The 23,531-nt window shown below is 38.7% G+C and overlaps 1 protein-coding gene across 1 annotated transcript; it reads left to right on the forward strand.

Moving 5' to 3' along the window:
* Positions 1–13,301: 13,301 nt before the first annotated feature.
* LOC101992140 (14-3-3 protein beta/alpha-like) lies at positions 13,302–14,241 on the forward strand. Its single transcript, XM_026784861.1, has one exon. The coding sequence runs from the start codon at positions 13,384–13,386 to the stop codon at positions 13,660–13,662; it is 279 nt and encodes a 92-aa protein (XP_026640662.1). The 5' UTR covers positions 13,302–13,383; the 3' UTR covers positions 13,663–14,241.
* Positions 14,242–23,531: the final 9,290 nt, after the last annotated feature.

Below are 23,531 nucleotides of genomic sequence, written 5' to 3' on the forward strand. Positions count from 1 at the left end.
GGGATGGAGATGCTGAGATGAGGAGGGATGGAGATGCTGAGATCTGGAGGGATGGAGATGCTGATATAATGAGGGGATGGAGATGCTGAGATGGAGTGGATATAGATAGGAAGGAGTTTACCAGGAACTCAGGGTGCAGAAGCAGATGATGAGTAGTCAAGGATGTTGAGGAATCCCACCCAGGGCAGCAGTGAGCCTGAGCAAATCATTGCTCCTGTGTTCTGCGGGACTGGCTCAGGTAGTGTTAGAGAAAGGTGCTTGGTGCCCTGGACCCTTTCAGCAGGATGGGGTTGTGCTTGGAAGGAGGAAAGGCAGGAAAGGCCTCGGGAACTGACTTCTCAGTCACTGGCCAACCTCACCAGCAAGCCCGGGGTGGGGAAAGGATGAGGTCTTGTGTCAGGGCTGCTGCCCTGCTCAGCTGTAACACCGGTGCTCCCCTCTCTCCGGGGGTGTGCAGGCTCAGAGTTGACACACTTCCTGTGCAGGAAAGGGCCTCATGATGGGGAACAAGTGTTCAGAAGCCAACCACAGCAAGAAAGCCAAGGACAACAGGACAGTCTGGGAGCTACAGAAAGCATGGAAGGCCGAATACTCAGCAATGCCTTGCCTGCTTCTGAGCTGGCTAATGAAAGACACAGCTAGGGGCGTCCATTCGGACCCTGCTTCAAGTCCTCCAGTTCTGTGTCCCTGTGGCCTGCTTACTGGATTCCCAAGGAATGAAGTCACTCACCTTGTCCCTGATGACTGACTCTCACAGGTACCTTGTAAAGCTCAAAGGGACATTTCCTCTAGCCCAGACCTTGACTCTGACCCGAGTGACTATTTACCAAAGATCTCTGCATCTCCCGGGTCCAGGTACCTGCACTTCTCCAATGATGTCCTCCATGACCACATCATAGTGGACTGTGAAGTCAGCCATGATGCCTGAGCTGGAGAAGGCAGACTGGTCTGGCAGTGTTGCGTTCATAGGTCCTTGTCTCTGTATCCTGGTAGATGGGGGTATGTCACCCTCACCTGCGTGGGCGTTGAGGTGGCATGGAGGGCTCAGTGGAGAGAAAAGCCATGAAGGGGGACAGTGAGAGGGGCAATGTGTGGCGAGTGTGGAGAGGCCATCCCTCGCTCCCGCAGCTGCTCCAATTGCCTAGCATGCCCTTCCAGCTTCCCATTGCCACTCTGTCACAAGCCCTGAGGCTAGCTCCTGCCCTTCCCACTCATCACACCCTGCCTGCCAGACCCAGCCCTCCCTCAGCTCCAGCACTGGAGGTGGAGGGTCTGTCCTTAACTCACAACCTCCATGCCTCACTTCGCACCCAACCCAAGTCCTGTCTCTGGAGGACTCTCTTGTCCCCAGCTCCACCAGGATCTCAGTGTCCTCCTCTAGAGGGGGTGGGGAGGACAGAGACAGACACAGTGGCAGGGCTGGGCTCCTCTCCTGTCCTTCCTGCTGTGAGACAGGGCAGGCTAGCAGGGATCTCCTCTGGGACATAATGGCCTGGCTCTTCTTCCCCTTCTGCTTTTGCCACCCAGAATCACCATGTGAATGAGCCTTGTAGGGTCTCCTGAAATCACTCATACCTCTTGTTTATAGATGTTTGCTGAATGAACTGCAACATCAATGCTTCTGGAATTTTCTTTCAAGACAAGTGTCCATTTAGAAATATTTCCTTTTCTCCAGAAAATGGAGACTTGGTACTTCTGCTCCCCCTCCTTCCTGCTACAGCTGTCAGGAAGCTTAGGGGCAAACCGAGCCCGCATGCTCTGAGAAGCCTGCTCACATACATTCGCTAGTCTTCCTTCCTTCCTTCCTTCCTTCCTTCCTTCCTTCCTTCCTTCCTTCCTTCCTTCCTTCCTTCCTTCCAGGGCTCTTTGTTTTGTTTTATCCTTATAGAATAGTTTCTACCCTTAGCTTTTACGTTTTAATAAGAAGGGTCCAAGGTGTTGGATTTATATCTCAGGGCTTAAGAATATTTGTTCATGGTATTGCTTCTGGAAAAGATGAAAGCAATAATTTGACATATTTTACCACTTGAATGAAGCCCCCAAATGTCACAATTAATGGAACAACAGGTTTGAAGATCTCAGTTATTAGAAAGCAGAAGAAAAGTATCCTCAAAAATGAGCAACAGATGAAGTAAGTTCAAATAATTAAGCATTTATTTCCTCATTAACTTTGTTCCAGGATAAAGATAAATTATACCTACAGTAATAAATGGTATCAGCACCCAAATGTCAGATAATCCAAAAATAAAAGAGTATTTGACAGATAATGAAGAGAAGTATCAGTCAGTGAGAACTGAACCAGAACTAACATGGTATATTTAACACTCAAGTACACCTCCTATAATTCAGAAGCAAAACAATGTCATACTGTAAATCTTAATGGGCTAGGGATTTGAATGGACATTTATTTAGAGAGACATAGAAATGACCCACAAATATGTGAAGAGATGCTCAAAATCACCACAGAGAAATATAAATCAAAACCACAATGAAATATTGCCTCATATTTGTTGGGATAGCCATTACGCCAAATTGCTGCAGACCTTCAGAAACTGGAATCCTAGTTGTACCCTTTTTGGTGGGGATACAATATTGTATGGAATTCTCCTCTTTGTTTGCTTGGCATGTGAATTCCTTCTGTCTATATGTTGCTTTTATTGGTTAATGAATAAAGAAACTGTCTTGGCCTGATAGGATAGCATTTAGGTAAGGAGGGCTGGACTGAATCCTGGGAGAAAGAAGGGCTGAGTCAGAGAGAGTCATGGAGCTGCCAGCGGAGATAGACGTGCTGAAAGTTTGCTGGTAGGCCACGACCTCATGGTGATATACAGATTAATAGAAATGGGTTAAATTGAGATGTAAGGTGAATTGGTGAGTTAGCCAATAAGAAGCTAGAGCTAATGGGCCAAGCAATGTTTTAATTAATACAGTTTCTGTGTAGTTATTTCCGTTCTAGGTGGCCGGAATGAACAAGCGGTTCCTTGCAAAATTGCCTCACTGCATACACAGTTGACTAGCCCTTCACACTCCTGCTGCCATCTAGATCTGCTTTCATAGCCCTGATGGCCTGTAAGTCAAAAGAAACCCTTCATCCTTTAAGTTGCTTTGGACAAGTATACTTTCACAACAAGAAGAAAAGTACTAACAACTAAAGGGAGATATGTACCAACCTAGGGGAAATACTATGACTATTGTGCTACATTAAATTATTCAGGGTGGCTACCACATGTGGCAGAGACCGAGGTGGCAGTAACTGAGAGCATAATCCTGATTTCCAGCACTCCCCTTCCATGACACCCTCCATTTGGGTTACTCAAGTCCTTTGCTATTTTCCAGACACACTAGCATCTCAGCTGGTCTCCCTCCTTCTGGAACTCTTCTTATACCAGACCCTCTTGCTATCAGGGGTTCTATAGTCACCACACATGTTGTAGGCCTAGATAGGCTCCAGTACTCTCAATCTCTGCCACCCTTCGTTTGGGTGGCCACGTCCCTTGACTGCTATCCAAGGACACCCACCTCTGGGCTCTTCATCCTCCCTCCAGGACTCACCTCATCACAGCCTAATCTTCACCATGGACCATCCAGCCATCACACATGACCCAGCGTCCTAGTGCCCTGCTAGTTGCTAAGATGGAACTCTCCAGTTTCCTATCCAGTGTTGAGACCCAGAATCAGTCTACAATGCCAGGAGAAACTTATTCCAGGGCTTCTTGACCAAATTACTGATGACATCAGGCTGTAGCAGAGAAACAGGTCAGAATAGCAGCTGTATCCCCAATTACCAGACAGAAGTACAATTTTAAACCATACTATTTATTAGTCTCATCCTAAACACCTCTGCCAAAAGAACAAAGATGGCTTTAACGGAAAGGAAATAAAAAGTCAAGCAGCAAACTAACTTGAAAGCACAAATTCCAATACATAAATTTAAAACACACACACACATACCCACACACAACCAAAGAAATATATCACCTTCCAAAAATGCAAATCCCATGGTAATGATCCCTAATCTTAATGAATTCAAAAGATGAACATAACCATAGCCAAAAAAAGACAAAGAGATTAATGAAATAAGGAAGTCAATCTAAGATTGATCCCAGCACAGTAATAGTGATTTCAGTAATCCTGTCTCAACAGTAGATAGGTAATCCAGAAATATGCAGACACCCTAGAATTAAAATGCATCGCAAATCAAGTGGACTTAATAGCTATGTATAGAAAATTTCACCCAAGTATTGAAGTGCTTCTTACTAGCCCATGGACCTGTCTCCAAAATAGACCAAATATTAGAACATAAAGCAACAAATATAGGAAAATTGTAATCACATTTTCCATTCTAACTGATCACAATTGAATAGAGCTGAATTTTAACAGCAACAAGATCTACAGAGAGAAGACAAACTCATGCAAACTAAACAACACACTACTGAATAATAACTGGGTCAATAATCAAATCAAGAATTTTATAAGAATTGAAAGAATGAAAATTCAACATACCAAAATCACAATGAAAACACTGCTATAAACTTTTCTCATATGACTAAGTGCCTGCTTCAAAACAATTCAAGGATCTTAGATAAATAAATAAATAATGCACCCGAGGCCTTGGAAAAATAAGAGAAAACAATGCTTCCCAAAGTAGATAGGAACAGATAACCAAAATAAAGGTTGAAATTAATTTTAAAAAAAGTACAAGGAATCAATTGGATAGAATCCTCAAAGCCTATACTCATTGACGTACTTGCTCCAACAAGGCCACACATACTACAATGGGGACACACCTCCTAATCCTTCCCAAACAGTTCCATTAACTGGGAACCAATTATTTAAACATATAAGCCTATGAGGGTCATTCTCATTCAGACCACTATAATGATCAATGTCACCCCTGAGGTGACAGGGGATGGGCGGGTTTGGGGATATAGTGGGCCTTGTAGCTTACAGGATCTGATCAATGGGGGTTGTTGAAGCAGCCTACCTGTAGGAAGCTTGCCTGCTGGCTGACTAGAGAAGCTGAGGCAGGTGGGAGAGGGGCCCAGGTTTTTACCCTGGTATGGAGGGACTAGAGAGTGGGGTGCCCAGCTGGATGACTGACCACTTGCCTCTTGGTCTGCTGTGTGCCTAAAAACTTTACTTAAGGAATAACTTTTATAAGATTAAAACACACACACACACATACTCTTTCACAAACACAGACACACATACATTCTAAATTTTTGTCATGATATTAATGGTCATATAGAGTACTAATTCTAGAAAAAGGTTTCTTCTACCTTCCTGTACATGATTTCTAGTTAGAGTCTCCATCAGTTTTCTGCAGAAAACCGTAAGCATGTTTAACGGCAACTTTGAAGTCTGCACAATGATGATTCCTCCAGGACAGTGATAATGCCACTAAGCTGAAAAATACAACCTAAAGATGGGTTTTTGGACAACAAATTGCTCAGAACAGTTTTGAAATAGCTAGCTGAGATGATCCAGCCTCACAGTCCCCTCTAGCCAGGATTTGAGACAAGCCTTTTACCTCCCCATTACGTAGAGAGTGGACAACAAATGATACAGCTACCTCTCGAAGGACCTAAAAATTAACCCAAATTTTCCTTTTTAGGATCCCATAAAGATGCCATCACCCCCAGACAGCAGGAAGTAAATTTAAGTATATGATGCCCACATTTCCCAAGAGGTGGGGTGGGTGGTTTTTGTCATTCATTGGGTTATGGATATTTGTCATCGTTTCGAGGGATTGGTTACAAGTTGTTATTGATTATGGGGAGGAAAGTTGAACAAAGGAAATTAGATTCAAGGTTCTTGTTTTGAAAAGAACAAAGGGAGATATAGATATCATAGAATAAAAGCACATCATTGAATCGATTCTGAAAAGGAAAAGGTGGATATAGATGTGATAAGATAAAAAGTTAGATTGTTGAGTCTACTTTTAAAAAAGCAACTACTAGTTTTAAATGTTTTACATTGAATTGCATGTTTGTATATTATATACAAATTTTGTATACTGAAACAAATTTGAGATTACTTTTGTTAGAACACTGTACGTATATTTCTATTCTTGTTCAAGGTATTGTACCTATACAATTCATTTAACAATGTAATACAAATTTCTAGCCCTTGAAAATTTTTGTTACAAACTGTTTAGGATAATAAGAAAATGCAGTGGTTAATAGTTAATCACCTATTATAATTGAACGTGTAGTCACATTAGGTATGTTTTCAAGGTCAAACAAAGATATATATTTTTTTAATTCTCTTGGTTGCACTTCCTTCTTACTTAGTTAATGTTATTTCCTTCTTGGTTCTCTGAGGGAGTTTAAGATCAGATTGTTTTAGTTTTCCTTGTTTACCAGACACAGAAAGCAAGTTATGATAAAAAGTAAATTAGATAAAATACTTGGGACTCACCAAGATAGGATAGATATGGAATATTTTCTCTGAATTTGTCAAATGCAAATGGACTAGACATTATTGATGCATTTATTGCCTGTATATATTGTATATAGTTATTGTACTTATTATATATAGTTTTTCTTACATTAGTTATAAGCTTCTTTTTTTATTTTAGACAAAAGGGAAATATAGTGGTATATTATTTGTATTTTAATAAATAAAGCTTGCTTGAAGATCAGAGTGATATAGATATAAATAATTTTCATTGGTATAAATCTTGATTTATTGATACAAATTTAAGGTCAATTTTGTTATATGTATATGTATTTTTGATCTTGATTAAGGTATTGTGATTGTGTAGCTCATTTAAAAATATAATGTATAGTTAGGAAATATAGGTTGTTAATGGATAATCATTGATAATAGTCAAGCTTATAGTCATGTTAGTTAGATTTTTTAGATTTATAGAGATATATTTCAGTTAGATAGGCATTCTTCATATCTTTCAAAGACTACAGAATATGGCATTTAAAATGTTTAATAACTTAGGACTTTTCATGACAATGAGATATGTCTGCTCCTGGCAGCACCAATCTACTTCCAGAGGAAGATGGGCATCGAAGAGGCTCCTTATGGAGTTTGCTAGCCATTTGGGCAAGAAACTGCTCTTGCCTGGACTGTTGCATAAACTGGACATGAAGAACCCACAGAGAGAGGACTGCTGAACTTGCCTAAAGGTGAGATGGTTCTTCAGGGTTCCTGCTTCATGAAAGAGTCTACGAGACATTCTGCACGATACAAAAGAAAGTGACTGAACTGTCCTTAAATTTTTCTGCTTCATGGAAATGTCTGCTGGATACTATGGGCCTGTAGGCTGAAGATGGATGCCCCAATGGTACAGAAGAACTTTGGGTGACTGTCCAGGAAGCAAGATGCCTCTGTCATTTCTAGAGTTTTGGAAGTTGCTTATTTCTTGTTTACTTAGGTAATATTATATCCTTCTGGGGTCTTTGATGGAGTTGAAGAATAGATAGTTATAGTTTTCCTTAGTTATGATAAAATATAAAGGTGATATAAATATTGTAATTGTAATTCTTGCTTGATACCTGTTATATGTATTTTTACTATGTTAAAGCCTTTCTTTTTGCTTAAACAGAAAAGGAGAAATGATGTAAGAGGTCCTTCTGTATTTGTGCTGCTTTCCATTGGTTGATTAAAGAAACTGCCTTGGCCTAATTGATAGGGCAGATCTCAGGAAGATGGGGAAGACAGAACAAAATTCTGGGAAGAAGGGCAGAGTGGCAGATGCCATGAATCTCCAGCCTGAGATAAATGTAGGTTAGAATCTTGCCAGTAAGCCACAGTCATGTGGTGATACACAGATTTAATAGAAATGGGTTAACCAAGATGTGAGAGTTAGCCAATAAGAGGATAGAGATAATGAGCCAGGCAGTAATTTAATTAATATAATTTCTGTATGATTATTTTGGATGTAAGCTAGCTGGGTAGGATGGAACAAAGGTGCCCCATGCTCTCCATACTACATCAGAGAACAAATCAGTCATACCAGTCAGCCACACAGGCCATGGAGTGGTGGCATACACCTTTAATCCCAGGACTTGTAAGACAGAGGCAGATGGATCTCTGTCAGTTCAAGGCTATCCTGGGATACACAAAATTGAATCTGTCTAAAAGAGAACCAGAGCTCATACAAAGGCGCTTCTCGCACTTGGGATCACATGCACTTAATCCCAGCATTAGGAAGGTGGAGACAAGCATGATATGGCTGGGCAGAGAAAGAAATATAAAGGGGAAGAGACAGGAACTCAGTGGAGTTTGGAGTCTGAGGTTGGTGGAGAGCATTGCAGGATCTCCAGTTGTTTGTCTGAGCCTTGGCAGAGGTAAGATCTCTCTAGTGGCTTGGCTACATTGCTTTTCTGATCTTCAGTTTGAACACCAATATGTCTCTCTGGGTTTTTATTAGTCATGCTACATTATTCTATACATGAAAGACCCCAAAGAGTCCAGAAATCTCCTACACCAATAAACACCTTCAGAGAAATAGTAGGATACAAAATGAACTCACATTAATCTGTAGCCTTCCTAAAGACAAAAGACAAGCATACTGTGAAAGAAATCAGGAAAACAATGTCATTCACAATAGCTCTCACCCTTCGAAAAGTCTAAGCAAGTAAGTCAAAGACTTGTATAATGAAAAGTTTAGGACTCAGAAGAAGCAAAAATGAAGCTACCAAAAGTCAGAAAGCCCTCCCATGGCCATGGATTGGCAGGATAACACTGTGAAAATGGCCATCCTGAACCTGGACCAGAGCAGACCCAAGACAGCAAACTCAATAGGAGCAGGTACAGGGGAGCAATCTCTGAGTAAGTGGCCAGAGTCAGAGGTCAGAGACCACTGCTGGTCTGGGCATGAATCTGGGACTTTTGAGAGAGTCAACCTGAGCCAGGACCCCTGTGGGTCTGGACATTAGTCTAGGACCTCCGAGGGAGTAGGCAGGAACCAAAGATCTCTGCAGGTCCAGGCATGAGTCTGGGACCTCTGAGGGAGTAGGCCTTAGCCAGGACATCTGTGGGTCTGGGCCTCAGTCTGGGACATCAAAGGGAGTAGGTAGAAACCAGAGATCTCTGCAGGTCCGGGCCTGAGTCTGGGATCTCTGAGGGAGTAGGCCTGGGCCAGGTCCTCTGCAGGTCGGGGCACACATGAAGCATACAGGACACCAAATAGGCTGGATCAAAAAAAAAGTTCACTGGTCACATAATACTCAAAACACTAAACATAATAAAGAAAGAATATTAAGAAATGCAAAGGAAAAGGCCAAGTAACATATAAAGGGAGACCTATCAGAATAATCATCAATGGGCCAAGGGAGAAATTAAAGACTCTGTAAAATTCAATGAAAATAATCACACAACATACCCAAATGTATGGGACACAATGAAAGTAGTGGCAAGAGGAAAGTTCATAGCATTAAATGCCTACATAAAGAAGCTGGAAAAATTCCACACTAGTGAATTAACAGAACATTTGTAAACTTTAGAACAAAAAGAAGCAAACTCACCCAAGAGAACTATACAGCAGGAAATAATCAAATTGAGAGCTGAAATAAACAAAATAAAACCAAAGAAAACAATACAAAGAATCAATGAGACAAAGAGTTGGTTCTTGGAGAAAATCAACAAAATAGACAAACCTTTACCCAAACTAACCAAATGGCAGAGAAAGAATATCCAAATTAACAAAATCAGAAATGAAAAGGGGAACATAACAACAGACACAGAGGAAATACAGAGAATCATAAGGTCATATTTCAAAAACCTGTACTCCACAAAATTGGAAAACTTAAAGGAAATGGACAACTTTCTGGATAAATATCACTTAACAAAATTAAATCAACACAAGATAAGCAAACTAAACAGACCTATAACTGCTGAAGTAATAGAAATAGTCATCAAAAGTCTCCCAACCAAAAAAATAAATAAATAAGCCAGGACCAGATGATTTCAGCTCAGAATTCTACAAGATTTTCAAAGAAGAACTAATACCAATACTCCTCAAATTGTTCCACACAATAGAAATAGAAGGAACATTGCCAAACTCTTTTTATGAGGCTACAACTACCCTTATACCCACACCACAGAAAGACATTACTAAGAAAGAGAATCACAGACAAATCTCACTCATGAACATTGATGCAAAAATACTAAATAAAATGCTGGCAAATTGAATCCAAGAACACATCAGAACCATCATCTACCATGATCAAGTCAGCTTCATCCCAGAGATGCAGGGATGGTACAACATACGAAAATCTGTCAACGTGATCCACCATATAAACAAACTAAAAAATAAAAACCACATGATCATCTTATTAGGTACTGAAAAAGCTTTCAACAAAATACAACATTACCTTCATGATAAAGGTGTTGGAGAGAGCAGGGATAGAAGAAACATACCTAAACATAATAAAGGCAATATACAGCAAGCCAACAGCCAACATCAAACAAAATGTAGAGAATCTCCCAGTGATCCCACTGAAATCAAGAACAAGACAAGGTTGTCCACTCTCTCCATATCTATTCAATATAGTTCTTGAGGTCCAGGCTAGAGCAATAAAACAACAAAAGAAGATCAAGAAGGTACAAATCAGAAAAGATGAAGTAAAATTATCACTATTTGCTGATGATATGATAGTTTACATAGGCAACCCCAAAAATTCTACCAAGGAACTTCTACAACTCATAAACACTTTCAGTAATGTATCAGGATATAAGATTAACTCAAAAAATCAGTGGCCCTCCTGTACACAGATGATAAATGGGCTGAGAAAGAAAATACAGAAATACTCATGTGCTGTGCTCTCTCTCTCTGTCTGTCTGTCTGTCTGTCTGTCTGTCTCTCTCTCTCTCTCTCTCTCTCTCTCTCGTGTGTGTGTGTGTGTGTGTGTGTGTGTGTGTGTGTGTGTGTGTGTGTGTTTCAAAAAGAGAAAATCAGACAGCATGGTGGTTTGGATGAGAATGACCTCCCACAGGCTCATACATTTGAATACTTGGTCACCAGGGAGTGGCACTATTTGAAAGGTGTGGTCTTGTTGGGAGAAGGGTGTCACTGGAGGAGAGCTTTGAGGTTTTCAAAAGTCCAAACCAGGCCTAACTCTCTTTCTTCCTCCTGCCTGCAGATCCTAATGTAGCACTCTCAGCCATTGCTCCAGTCAGTGCCTGCCTGCATGCCTCCTGGCTCCTACCATGACAATGGACTAATCTTCTGAAACTATAAGACAGCCCCAACTAAATGATTTATTTTCTAAGAGTTGACTTGGTCATGGTGTCTATTCACAGCAGTAGAACGCTGACTAAGACAGACAAGCAGACAGACAGACACACATACACACATGCACATGAACAGAGAGAGAGAAGAGAGTTCTCTGGTATTTCATTTTGTTAGGACTATGAGCTTATTAAATCAGGACATTCCAAAGATTGGTACCATTTAGCCTTATTTACTTCTTTTGAGGTTCCATCTTCATTATAGCCACACGAGGCTTTCTTTGTTGGGGAACACAAACAATTTTCACTTGATTATTTGCTTATGTGCAAGTAGGTTCACGTTCTGCTGGAGTATCTATCACATAAGCAATGCTGTGCCCTCAGTACATTTTCAAGAGGAACGTGTTTGTACCATTAGTAACGTTGATTGTTTTGTTAGTATGTCTGCCTCCTTCCTCCCTTCTAACCTGCAAGTCTCAACTGTGTAAGTATGTTTTGTGAAGTTGTTTGAACATATAAAATCTTGCTGATCATCAACTTTTTATCTAATTGTTTTAGTATCCATTGATGATCCGTTCATTTAAGGTCATGGTATGTTCCAAACAGTAATTTTCTAATTTCATTATTAACCTACATTTATTAATCAACAGTTTACTAAAGCAAAAAAGCTTTCCCTTAGCCTCTATGGCCTCACTTGTTTAGTTTGTCAGCATAGTTCCATAGATTCCTGTTTTATTTTATGCTTCTACCTTTCACTTAATTCCCTGGCGTATGTATGCATTTATGTTTGTAACTGTGAGTCTATCTGGAAAAACATGTAAACATGGATGCTTAAAAGAAATGCCACACTATCTCAGAATTCAGAATAATAGAGGGTTATTTATTTAGGGGTAGACTCACAAATCAATATTCTCTGCTGGAACGGAGAACAGCAACCGAATCCCGCAGCCGGAAAAGAGGCTGGAAGCACGCTTTACATTGGCATAAATAGTATGAGGCCACAACCAAGTGGGTGGGTAACTTAAAGGCTACTGGTTGTAGGTTTTACTACATCACCTCCCTCTTTTGTTAAAATATGAGCATTCTAAGCCTAATACAAAAGTATATACAATAAGAACAAATATATTCAATAATTATCCTATCCTAAAGAGTTTAAGTCTTGTATAATAAATAACTTAGGATAAATAAATAAATAAATAAATAAATAAATAAATAAATAAATGACTTGGCCAAATCATGAGAGGAAAGTAACTACAACTATCTAGTCTCCAAACTCATTGAAGATCCGAGAAGGGAAATATTATTACTTGAGTAAGGAGGAAGTGTAATCAAACAACTTCCAAAATGTGCAACAAATGACAGAGACAACTGGCTACCTGGGCAATCACCCAAAGTCTCATTTGCAACGTCGAAGCAACCAACTTTGGCTAAGGCCTAGGATAACTGACAGACGATTTTCAGAGGCAGGAAATTTTTCAAAATCGTCTTACCCTGTCTTGGCAAGATTTGACAGTCCTGTTTATCCATTTCTGGATACCATGTACCTTGTCAGTGATTGAAGCATGGGTGTGTTTAAATGTATGTGTATCATTTACCTGAGTCTCATAAGTAGAATTCCTTTTTCTCGATGATCCTTAGTGGATAGTTATTTTTTCATTTATCAGCATTCAAACATCAAGGGTCACTTGAATTTTTGAAAATGTGTATTTTTTCTGCAAAGATAAGAGCAGAGCCCTGCCCCAACCCTAAGTTTTCCTTACTGCTTGTATGGTTCTCACTGTTGTGGATGAGCTGTCATTTCTCTTTCTCAAGAGCTTTCTCTTTTTCAAGACAAATCTTTATTAATTTTGATGGTATCCATAGTTTTTCTTCTCCTGTGGAAACAAGAGCAAAACCCCTTCCCCAACGTAGCACATCTCCTGACTTCCATTTTGAGGCCAACACATCCTAGAAATACACTGGCTATTTAATTCAGAAGACTTTTCTATTATCCATTGTCTCTCTGCTGCTCTTGTCCCTTTATTGTTAGTGTAAAGAAAATCCAAGGTTGAGCCACTGCCGCTGCCACTGCAGCTACGGTCGCCGCCACCGCTGCTGCCGCCACCACCGCCTGAGGAGTGGGCCTGGGAAAGACGTAGTCGCCACCCTCCGAGCTTCCCGAAAGCGCCTTTTCTCCCTATAGTCCTCCACGGAATGACCATGGACAAAAGCGAGCTGGTACAGAAAGCCAAACTTGCTGAGCAAGCTGAGTGCTATGATGATATGGCTGCAGCTATGAAGGCTGTAACAGAACAGGGACATGAACTCTCCAATGAAGAGACAAATCTACTCTTTGTTGCCTACAAGAATGTGGTAGGTGCCCGTCGTTCTTCCTGGCGTGTCATCTCCAGCATTGAACAGAAAACAGAGAGGAATGAGAAGAAGCAGCAGATGGGCAAAGAGTACCGCGAGAAGATAGAGGCTGAGCTGTAGGACATCTGCAATGACGTACTGGAGCTGTTGGACAAATATCTCAATATTCCCAATGCTACACAGCCAGAAAGCAAGGTGTTCTACAAAAAAAAAAAAATGAAAGGAGACTATTTTAGGTATCTCTCTGAGGTTGCATCTGGAGACAATAAGCAAACCACTGTGTCGAACTCCCAGCAGGCTTACCAAGAAGCATTTGAAATTAGTAAGAAAGAAATGCAGACCACACACCCGATCCGACTTGGCCTGGCACTGAATGTCTCAGTCTTTTACTATGAGATTCTAAACTCTCCTGAAAAGGCCTGCAGCCTCACCAAAATGGCATTTGATGAAGCAATTGCTGAATTGGATACACTGAATGAAGAGTCTTACAAATACAGCATCCTGATCATGCAGCTGCTCAGGGACAATCTCACTCTATGGACGTCAGAAAACCAGGGAGATGAGGGAGATGCTGGAGAGGGCGAGAACTAATGTTGTCATGCTTTGTGATCTGTCTGGTGTCACTCTGTATCCTCCACATTATAGCCCTTTGTGCAATAAACAAAAACAAAAAAAAAATCGAAGAAAAAAAAAAGAAAATCCAAGATTAATAGAGCATTATGTAATCTATTTCTGGGGGTATTTTCCATCCCTTTCTGTTTGTTTAACATATTTTTTATACTTTGATTTGATCTTACTTTGACTGCCTGTCCTATAGGATTGTGTGGTATACCTGTAATATGCTTTAGATTATAATAAGTAAAAAACTGTTTCATTTTCTTAGAGACATGTGCTGGACTTTATTTGTGCAGGTATATCAATGATGGCTATAACATCTAATAAATGTGTGATAACTGAATCAGTCTTTTCTGAGCTTAAAGCAGTTGCCCACTGAAAACATGAATAAATGTCAATGGTGTGGTGTACATATTTTAATTTCCCAAATTCTGCAAAGTGGAACACATCCATCTGCCTGATTTTATTCCTTTGAGTATCCTTTGGGTTAGTCCCTGCTGGCAATGATGTTTGGTTTTAGAAAGAGCAAATATGACATTTCTCTATAATCTCCTTAGCTTGTTGCATGTAATAGAAAACTCTTTCTTTAAACCTTTACTATTGATTGACATGATGTCTTTTATGAAATATTGAGGCCTGCAACATGCTTCCAATCAATAATTGATCAATTTCTGCATTACCTGTGCTAGAGGACCTGGCAGACCTGTATGGGATCGGATGTGTGTTATATATGTAGGACAAAGCCTATTTCTGATTATGTCTTGCACCTTGGGTAAATAATGAAGTCAGTTCTGTATCATCTGGTATAAATTCAGCAGTTTCAATATGAAAGACAACTTTCTGCATATTGTGAATCAGTAACTATATTGAGAGGTTCTTTAAAATCCCTTAGCGCCATGAGAATAACATATAATTCTGTTTTCTGGACAGAATTATAATTCTGCTTTCTAGACAGAATTATAAGGGCTTTGTTCCACCTTACTTAATTCTTCTGATTTGTAACCTGCCTTCCCTAATTTATTTGCATCAGTATAAAATGTCTAGGCTCCAGTTAATGGAGCATCACGAACAGTTTGGGGAAGAATCCAAGAAGTTCTCATTATAAGGATAAGTCTATTGCTTTGGGATAATTGCTATTAATTTCTCAAAAAAATCAGCACAAGCTCTTTGCCATGGTTCATTGTCTTCCCATAACATTTTTATTTCATCAGTAGTGAAGTCACTATAATATCTGCTGTGTCTATACCTGCTTGTTGATGAAGTCTCAATGTATCTTTTATAATTAATTTAGAGACTTTTCCACATACGTTTTTAATTTTTTACTTGGTCTATGTGAGAAAAAGGACCATTCTAAGATAATATCGTCCCTCTGCATTAAAATTCCTGTAGGATAAATTCTGGAAGGGGTATATCTTGCTCAGCCTAGATGTAGTGGGGAGGGCCTTAGACCTTCCACAAAGTGAAGTGCCTTACTCTCTCTTAGGATTAAAGAAAGATGGGGTAGGAGGGTGTAAAAAGGGAAAGGGAGGAGGGGAAGGAGTGGGAATTTGGACTGGTATTTTTTTTAAAAAAAATCTAATAAAAAAAGAAAATAAAAAAATGAAACAAGACAAGAAAAAATTCTGGAAGGCAACATGACTAGAATACAATTAAGATTTGGATTCACCCTATCCACATGTGCCTCCTATAATTTCTCCTCAACAATTGTTAATTTCTTTTCTAATTCAGCTGTTAATTCTCTGGGACTATTCAAGGCTTTATCACCATCTAAGGTTTTGTTTAAATGAATTATTAGATCTGGTGTTATCCCAACAGCTGGTTGTAGACTGGAAATGTCTCCTAACACTCTTTGAAAGTCATTAAGAGTCCGCAACCAGTCTCTCCCAATTTGTGCCTTTTGTGTTCTAATTTTCTGTAAACCTATTTTATAACCTAGGTAACTGACAGAATCTCCTCTCTGTATTTTTTTCAGGAGCAATTTATAATCTATATTTAGGCAAAACTTTCTTTACTTCTTTGAACATCCTTTCTAAAGTATCTATGTTTGAATCAGATAGCAAAATGCCATCCATGTAGTGGTAAATTATAGACTTAGGAAATTGCTTACATATTATTTTCAATGGCTGACTTACAATGTATTGGCACAGAGTGGGGCTATTGAGCATTCCTTGTGGGAGGATACTTCATTGATATCTCATAGCAGGCTGAGAATTGTTATAAGTAAGCAATTATATATATAATTATTATAAGTGAAGGCAATGTTTTCTCTGTCCTTTTCTTGTAAAGGTATATTTAAGAAACAATCTATAAAATCAATAAGTATAAGAGGCCATTCTTTGTGTAATAGAGAAGGCAGATGAATTCCAAATTGTAGAGGGCCCATAGGTTGAATAACCTTATTGACAGCTCTTAGATATGTCACCATTCTCTATTTAACAGATTTCTTTTTAACAACAAATGCAGGAGAATTTCAGAAGGGCTGGTTGATTCTTCAATATGGCAAGGTATATTTGCTCTTTTACCAGTTGTTCTAAAGCCTGTAGCTTTTCCTCAGCTAGAGGCCATTGCTTAACCTAAGTTGGTTTCTCATTTAACCATTTTAAAGGTAGGGATGTTGGTACCTCTAAAAGTTTGCTAGTTGCTTTGTGTTCTTGTACAGCCTGAATGGCTGGTGACCTTTGTGTATAGCACCTTATAAAATCCTTCCCAGAATTATGAGTTCCTGGAACTGCAGGAATGTTATTATGGGTATTCCATTGCTGCAGTGGGTCACAACCCCATAAATTTACTGCAATATTAGTCACATATGGTCTTAGCTTCTCTCTCTGACCTTCTGATCCTCTGCAGTCAACCCATCTCATGTTTTGTTTAACTTGAGATATGGTTTCAGTTCCTAGTAATTGAACATCTACCTCTTGAAGAGGCCAGTTTGGATGCCAAGATTCTGGAGTAATGATACGACCACACCTGTGTCTATCAAGCCAACAATTACAATGCCATTTATATGCACTTTTAGCTTTGGTCTTTGATCATTTATAGAAGTCTGACAGAATACACATTTCCTATTTCCTATCGGAATTTTTGATTTATCATCCATGTTTATTCCATCGTCCAGAATAGTATGGTTTTCAAAAGAAGGCTCTGGATTTTTTAATTTTCCTGGTGAGACATGTCCTCCACTGTGACTGGGATTGACCGGGCCACTTGTGATTTGAGGGCCTGTGAGAGGCCCCTCAATGAGTTTCCTGATGGTATTGAGTTGCCTTGTCTGTCTTTTGTTGATCTGCTTTTATGGGTCCAATGTTGGCATTTGCCACACCTTCTACATATACCTGAAGGCTGAGTCCTCCTATTCTTGCCATTCCCAGAGGAGTTATTATTCCTTTCTACAGTCCCATCTCAGATGTTCTATTCTACCACAATTAAAACATTTGGCATTTTGATGTCTCTTCATTCCTTTGGAAATTGCTTCTCCTACCCAAGATTCAGAATTATAGTCAAATGTCTCAATGTTCATTGTATGCAGGATCTATTTATCCATAGGTGCCAATCTAACCTTTAAAGGTCCAAGTATCTTTTTCATTCTAAGTTGGCATTTTCAAAAGCCAGAGATTCAATACGTACTCATCTAGCATCTTGGTCTGTTACTCCTATTTGTACAGCCTTAGTTAATCTTTGTAAAAACTCACTAAAGTTTCTCTCTGGTCCTGTTTAATCCTGGTATATGATTTAATTAGTGTTCCTAGTTCCTGAATTCTATCCCAAGCATTTAAGGCTGCTTTGTGGTGTAGGGAAAGATTTGTTCATCGTAAAGAGCTTGAACCTGTGGGTCAGCATAAGTGCCCTCACCAAAAATTTGATCTTGGGAATTCTCAAGTCATTTTGCTTTTTCCTGTTGTTCTAAGATTTTAGCCTCTTCCCTGAAGTAACAATTAAGCATCAATTGAGACCTGCCATCCAGGGCTGCTGAAGCTACCTGAAGCCAGTCATGTGGTGTCACCTTAATGCTAAAAGCCCATGCCTTTATCATCTCCCTAACAAATGCGGAATGTAAGCCATAAGTTATGACAGCTTACTGAATTTCATCAGTTCCAATAATTTCCTCAATCATTTCAAATCTTTTTACTATTGTTTTTTGTAAAACCTGAATCTCCTGGCCTGTACATATTTCTAGTGATTTCATTGAGGTACCTGGTCCTCATTCTGCACATGTGATCCTAAGGTCTGAATTTTCTCCTTTAAAAATAACACCTCATCCTTGGACATTTTTTGGATAGCATGCAGATTGCCATCCTGGAGAGATACTCTATCTGTTAACCTATCATAACTTTTAAACAAATTTTGATTGTCAAATTCAACACTATGAATTCTTTCAGATAATTTCTCAGTACCTATAGACATAGATTCAATTTTGTCTGTCAAATTAATGTTACCCTTTTTAATATGTTAATTTTTCAGGTAACTTGATTTTTATGGTATTAATCTTGTCAAATAGCTGTTCATTATTAGTCTATAAAGACTGTATCATTCCTAAAAGTGTCACATTCTTTTTTAAGGATATAATATGATGAAAAAACTGAGTCCCGATATCCAATAAATGGAAGTATCACCATAACCATATAAGCCTTGCAGAATACAATCAATAGTATTAGCAAAAAAAAAGTTACTAAAGGTTTCAATATTAATGTAGTTTGCCATATTGATTTATTAATTACCAGTTATGAGAGCCGGTAAATTGGTTTATGTGTAATAATCTTTATTGTCCAGCAGGTATAGAGGTTGCAGAATTGTGACTAGCAGTGATGCAACCAGTGGTGATAGGAATGGTTCTGAGCCACTTTAGTTTCCTGCCTTGGTACTGGTTAAATAATAAGAAATACACAGAGCAAGAAACCCAGAATTCATGGGAAGGGAGCACAAACCGAAAGCTGCACAAGTCACCACATGGCAAGGAACCATGCCAGGGAACCGCGCCAGGGAATATGGCAGTGGGGGGCGGGGGCCATGCATGAGCTTGGGAAATTTCCATGTCACAGTAAGCTCTGCTGTGGTGGGGGTTCTACAAACAACTGCTTAGGTACAAGCAAGCCAAGAAGGCTAGGTTGGGAGACTTTCTGGGCCATGGACGTGTTAGGCCTTTAGGCTGTCCACCTGGCGGGTGTGGCATCTGAATCCACATGGGTGCCAGATGAAGATGGACACTTAAAAGAAATCCCACACTAGCTCAGCATTGAGAATAATTGAGGGTTATTTTTTTAGGGGTAGACTCACAAATTAGAATCCTCTGCTGGAACAGAGAACAGAAACTGAATCCTGTTTCTGGAAAAGAGAGCAGATATACACTTTACATCGGCATTAATAGTATAAGAAGCCTTGCCCAAGTTGGTGGGTAACTTAAAGGTTACTGGCTGTAGGATTTTCTATAGCATACATAAGCTTGTAACAGTATTTCTGTCCTGAACTGAATATCTGTGTTCCCTAAAATTTGTATGTTACAATCCTAATTCCCAACATGGCAACTTAGGTTATGTATTTGGGAGGTAATTAGCTCATAAGCATAGGGCCTTTGTGAATGGAATGTGTTTCCTTACATATAATACACCCAGTAATTCTTCTTGGCCTTTTTGCAATGTAAGGATACAGCAAAAAGATGACCACCTACAAACCAGTAAGCATGCCATTGCTAGATATCAAATCTTCCAGTACCTTCCTGTCAGGATTTACAGCCACCAGAACAGTGGAAAGCACATTTCTGTTATTTATAAGCTAGGTCTCATTTTATTATAATATCAAAGTAGAGTCAAAACTTAGCAGAATTATTTATGTCTAGTAAGAGAACAATGTGGCCTTAGATCCAGAACAGTTACTGGATGTCAGTAGCTGCTCTCTTCCTTCTGGCTTTTTTCCACTTTCATTGAAGGACAAAGTCAGACTGTAGGACATTAATCTACGGTATCCAGATTTTACCACTGCCAAGATTTGGTTAATTAAGATAAGAAGGATATCTCCTGAATGTCACTTGTAGTTGTTTCAAGGTTAGTCTTTCCTGCTCCTGTTATTGGAAGATTATTTATTGGCTATTCTGACATAACAGTAGATGTGTGTAGCATTTAAGACTTTGGATAGTATAAGTCAGCCAACTGCAAAATAGGAAATTATCAGAAATAAAATTATTTTTGTTTTTTATGGATTAATATACAAAATAATCAGTTTTATTATGATAATTTTATACATGCTTTTTGCTTTATTTGTTTGTTTTGTCCTCCTCTCTCAATCCCCTGCCCACTCCTTAGTGGCACCTTCTCTGCATTTGCTTTGTCTGAATGACGGTATCCTTTGCCATGCAGAATCTTTTCAATATCATGAAGTCCCATTTATTAATTGTTTATTAGTACTAGTGCCAATGATGTTCTGTTCAGAAGCCTTTTCCGGTGCCAATAAGTTCAAGGCTATTCCCCCTTTCTCATCTTTAAGGTTCAGTGTACCTGGTTTATGTTAAGGTTTTTGATCCAACAGTAATTGAGTTGTGTTCAGGATGATATGTATGGGTCTATTTGGATTCTTTTACATGTAGTCATCAAGTTCGACCAGCTAAAGTTGTTGAAGATGTTGTCTTTTTTCCATTGACCATTTTTTTGCTCCTTTATAAAAAAAAATCAGGAGTCCATTGGTGAGTTCATTTCTGTTTATATCTTCAATTTGATCCAATTTATAAACCTAACTATTTTGTGCCAATACTTGCTGTTTTAATTATGATAGCTCTATAGTTCAACTTGAAATTAGAGATAGTGATACTCTTATTATTAAGCATTGCTTTGGCTATCCTAGACTCTTTTCTTTCCATAGAAGGTAAAAATTGTCCTTTTCTCCATCTCTTCTGATTGATTTTAGTTTGAAGTCTATTTTGTTAGATATTAGGATAGCCACATCCGCTTATTTCTTAGGTACATTTGATTGGAAAACCTTTTCCCAACCCTTTACTCTGAGGTAATGTCTGTCTTTGAGGTTGAAGTGTGTTTCTTGTATACAAAAGAAGGCTGAATCTTGTTTTCATATCCATTCTCTTAGCCTGTGATTTTTTTATAGGTGAACTGAGTCCGTTGATACTAAGAGATATTAATGACCAGTGGTTGTTAATTCCTGTTATTTTTTGGTAGTAGTGTGTGTGTTTCCCTTCTTTGGAGGAGGACACTTTATACTCAACACAAGAACAATCCATCAGGATGAAGTCTCAATCCTGAATATCTATGCCCCAAATACAAAAGCACCCACATATGTCAAAGAAACATTAATAAAGCTTAAATCACATGTCAAACCCCACACACTAAAAGTAGGAGACTTCAACACCATACTCTCTCCAATGGACAGGTCAATCAGACCAAAATTTAACAGAAAAATGAGAGAGCTAACAGATGTCATGACTCAAATGCACTTAAGAGACATCTACAGAACATTTTACCCAAACACAAAAGAATATACATTCTTCTCAGCACCTCATGGAGCCTTCTCTAAAACTGACCACATACTCGGTAACAAAGCAAAACTCAACAGATAGGAAAATGAGTGGAATAACCCCCTGGATCTTATCGTATCCCCATGGTTTAAAGTTAGAATTTAACAACAACACTAATTTCAGAAAGCCTACAAACTTATGGAAATTGAACAGTGAACTATTGAACCACCCCTGGATAAAGAAAGAAATAAAGAAATAAATTAAAGATTTCCGAAAATTTAATGAAAATGAAGGTACAGCATATCCAAACCTATGGGACATTATGGAAGCAGTGCTAAGGGGAAAGTTCATAGCACTAAGTGTCTACATAAATAAAGTGGAGAAGTCTTATACTACCAACTTAATGCCAAACCTGAAAGTTCTAGAACAAAAAAAAAAGCAGACTCACCCAGTAGATGACAAGGAATAATCAAATTGAGGGCTGAAATTAATAAAACAGAAACAAAGAAAACAATCCAAAGAATCAATGAAACAAAGAGCTGGTTCTTTGAGAAAATCAAGAAGATTGACAAACCCTTATCCAAACTAATCAAAAGGCAGAGAGAGAACATTCAAATTAACAAAATCAGAAGTGAAAAGGGGGCATAATAACAGACACCAAGGAAATCCAGAGAATCATTAGGTTGTACTACTAAAACCTGTACTCCACAAAATTGGAAAATGTAAAAGACATGGACAATTTTCTGTATAGGTACCACATACCAAAATTAATCAAGACCAGGTGAACAATTTAAATAGACTTATAATCTGCAAGGAAGTAGAAGCTGTTATCAAAACCCTCTCAAAAAAACCCAACAACAACAACAACAAAAAAAAAAATAAACCTGGATGGTTTCAGTGCAGAATTACATATGTTGAGCCATTCCTGCATCTTTGGCATGAAGCCTACTTGATCACGGAGAATGATCTTTTTGATGTGTTCTTAGATTCAGTTTGAATTTATTTTATTGAGAACTTTTGTATCTATATTCATAAGGAAAGTTGGTCTATAATTTGTTATTTGTTGGATCTTTATATGGTTTAGATGTCAAGGTAATTGTGGCCTATTAAAAAGAATTAGGCAATCTCCCTCCTGTTTAAATTTTGTGGAATAATTTAAGGAGTATTGGCATTAATTCTTCTTTAAATATAGAACTGTTATTTCTTACATGCTGTTAATTTTCTATTATGAAATCTCTCCAATATTTTATGTAGGTACTTAGTGTTATGAATTTACCTCTTAGAACAGCCTTCATTGTGCCCCATAAGTTTGAGTAAGTTTATCTATTCATTTGCACTTAATTATAGAAAATATTTAATTTCTTTCCTAATTTCTGTCTTGACCCATTTTTTCATTCAGTAGAGTTGTTTGGTTTCCATGAGCTTGTAAGCTTTCTGTTGTTTCTGTTGTTTATATGAAGTTTTAATCTGTGATGGTCTGGTAGGATGCAGGGAGTTATTTCCAATTTTCTTATCTATTGATACTTGCTTTGTGACAGAGAATGTAGTCAATTTTGAAGATAGTTCCATGAGGTGCTGAATAGAAGTTACGTTCTTTTGTATTTGGATGTTTGTTCTGTAAGATATCTGTTAGGTTCATTTAGTTTATAAAAGCATTTTGCTCCAGCATTTCTCTGTTTATTTAGTTTTGTGTACATGACTTGTCTATTGGTAATAGCAGGGTATTGAAGTCCCCCACTATCAGTGTGTGAGGGTCAATATGAGATTTAAGCTGTAGTAGTGCTTCTTTCATTAACTTGGGTGCCCTTATGTTTGGGCATAGGTATTAAGAATTGCAACGTTCTCTTGGTGGATTTTCCCTTTGATAAGAATCAGTCCATTTCTATCTCTTCTGATTAGTTTTTGTTTGAATTTTATTTCA

The sequence above is a fragment of the Microtus ochrogaster genome, chromosome X (genome assembly GCF_000317375.1).
Source record: "Microtus ochrogaster isolate Prairie Vole_2 chromosome X, MicOch1.0, whole genome shotgun sequence".
Classification (NCBI taxonomy): Eukaryota; Metazoa; Chordata; class Mammalia; order Rodentia; family Cricetidae; genus Microtus; species Microtus ochrogaster.

Bases quoted from the DNA above. Each gene is read 5' to 3' on its own strand.
- LOC101992140 (XM_026784861.1), top strand. From the start codon at position 13,384: ATGACCATGGACAAAAGCGAGCTGGTACAGAAAGCCAAACTTGCTGAG.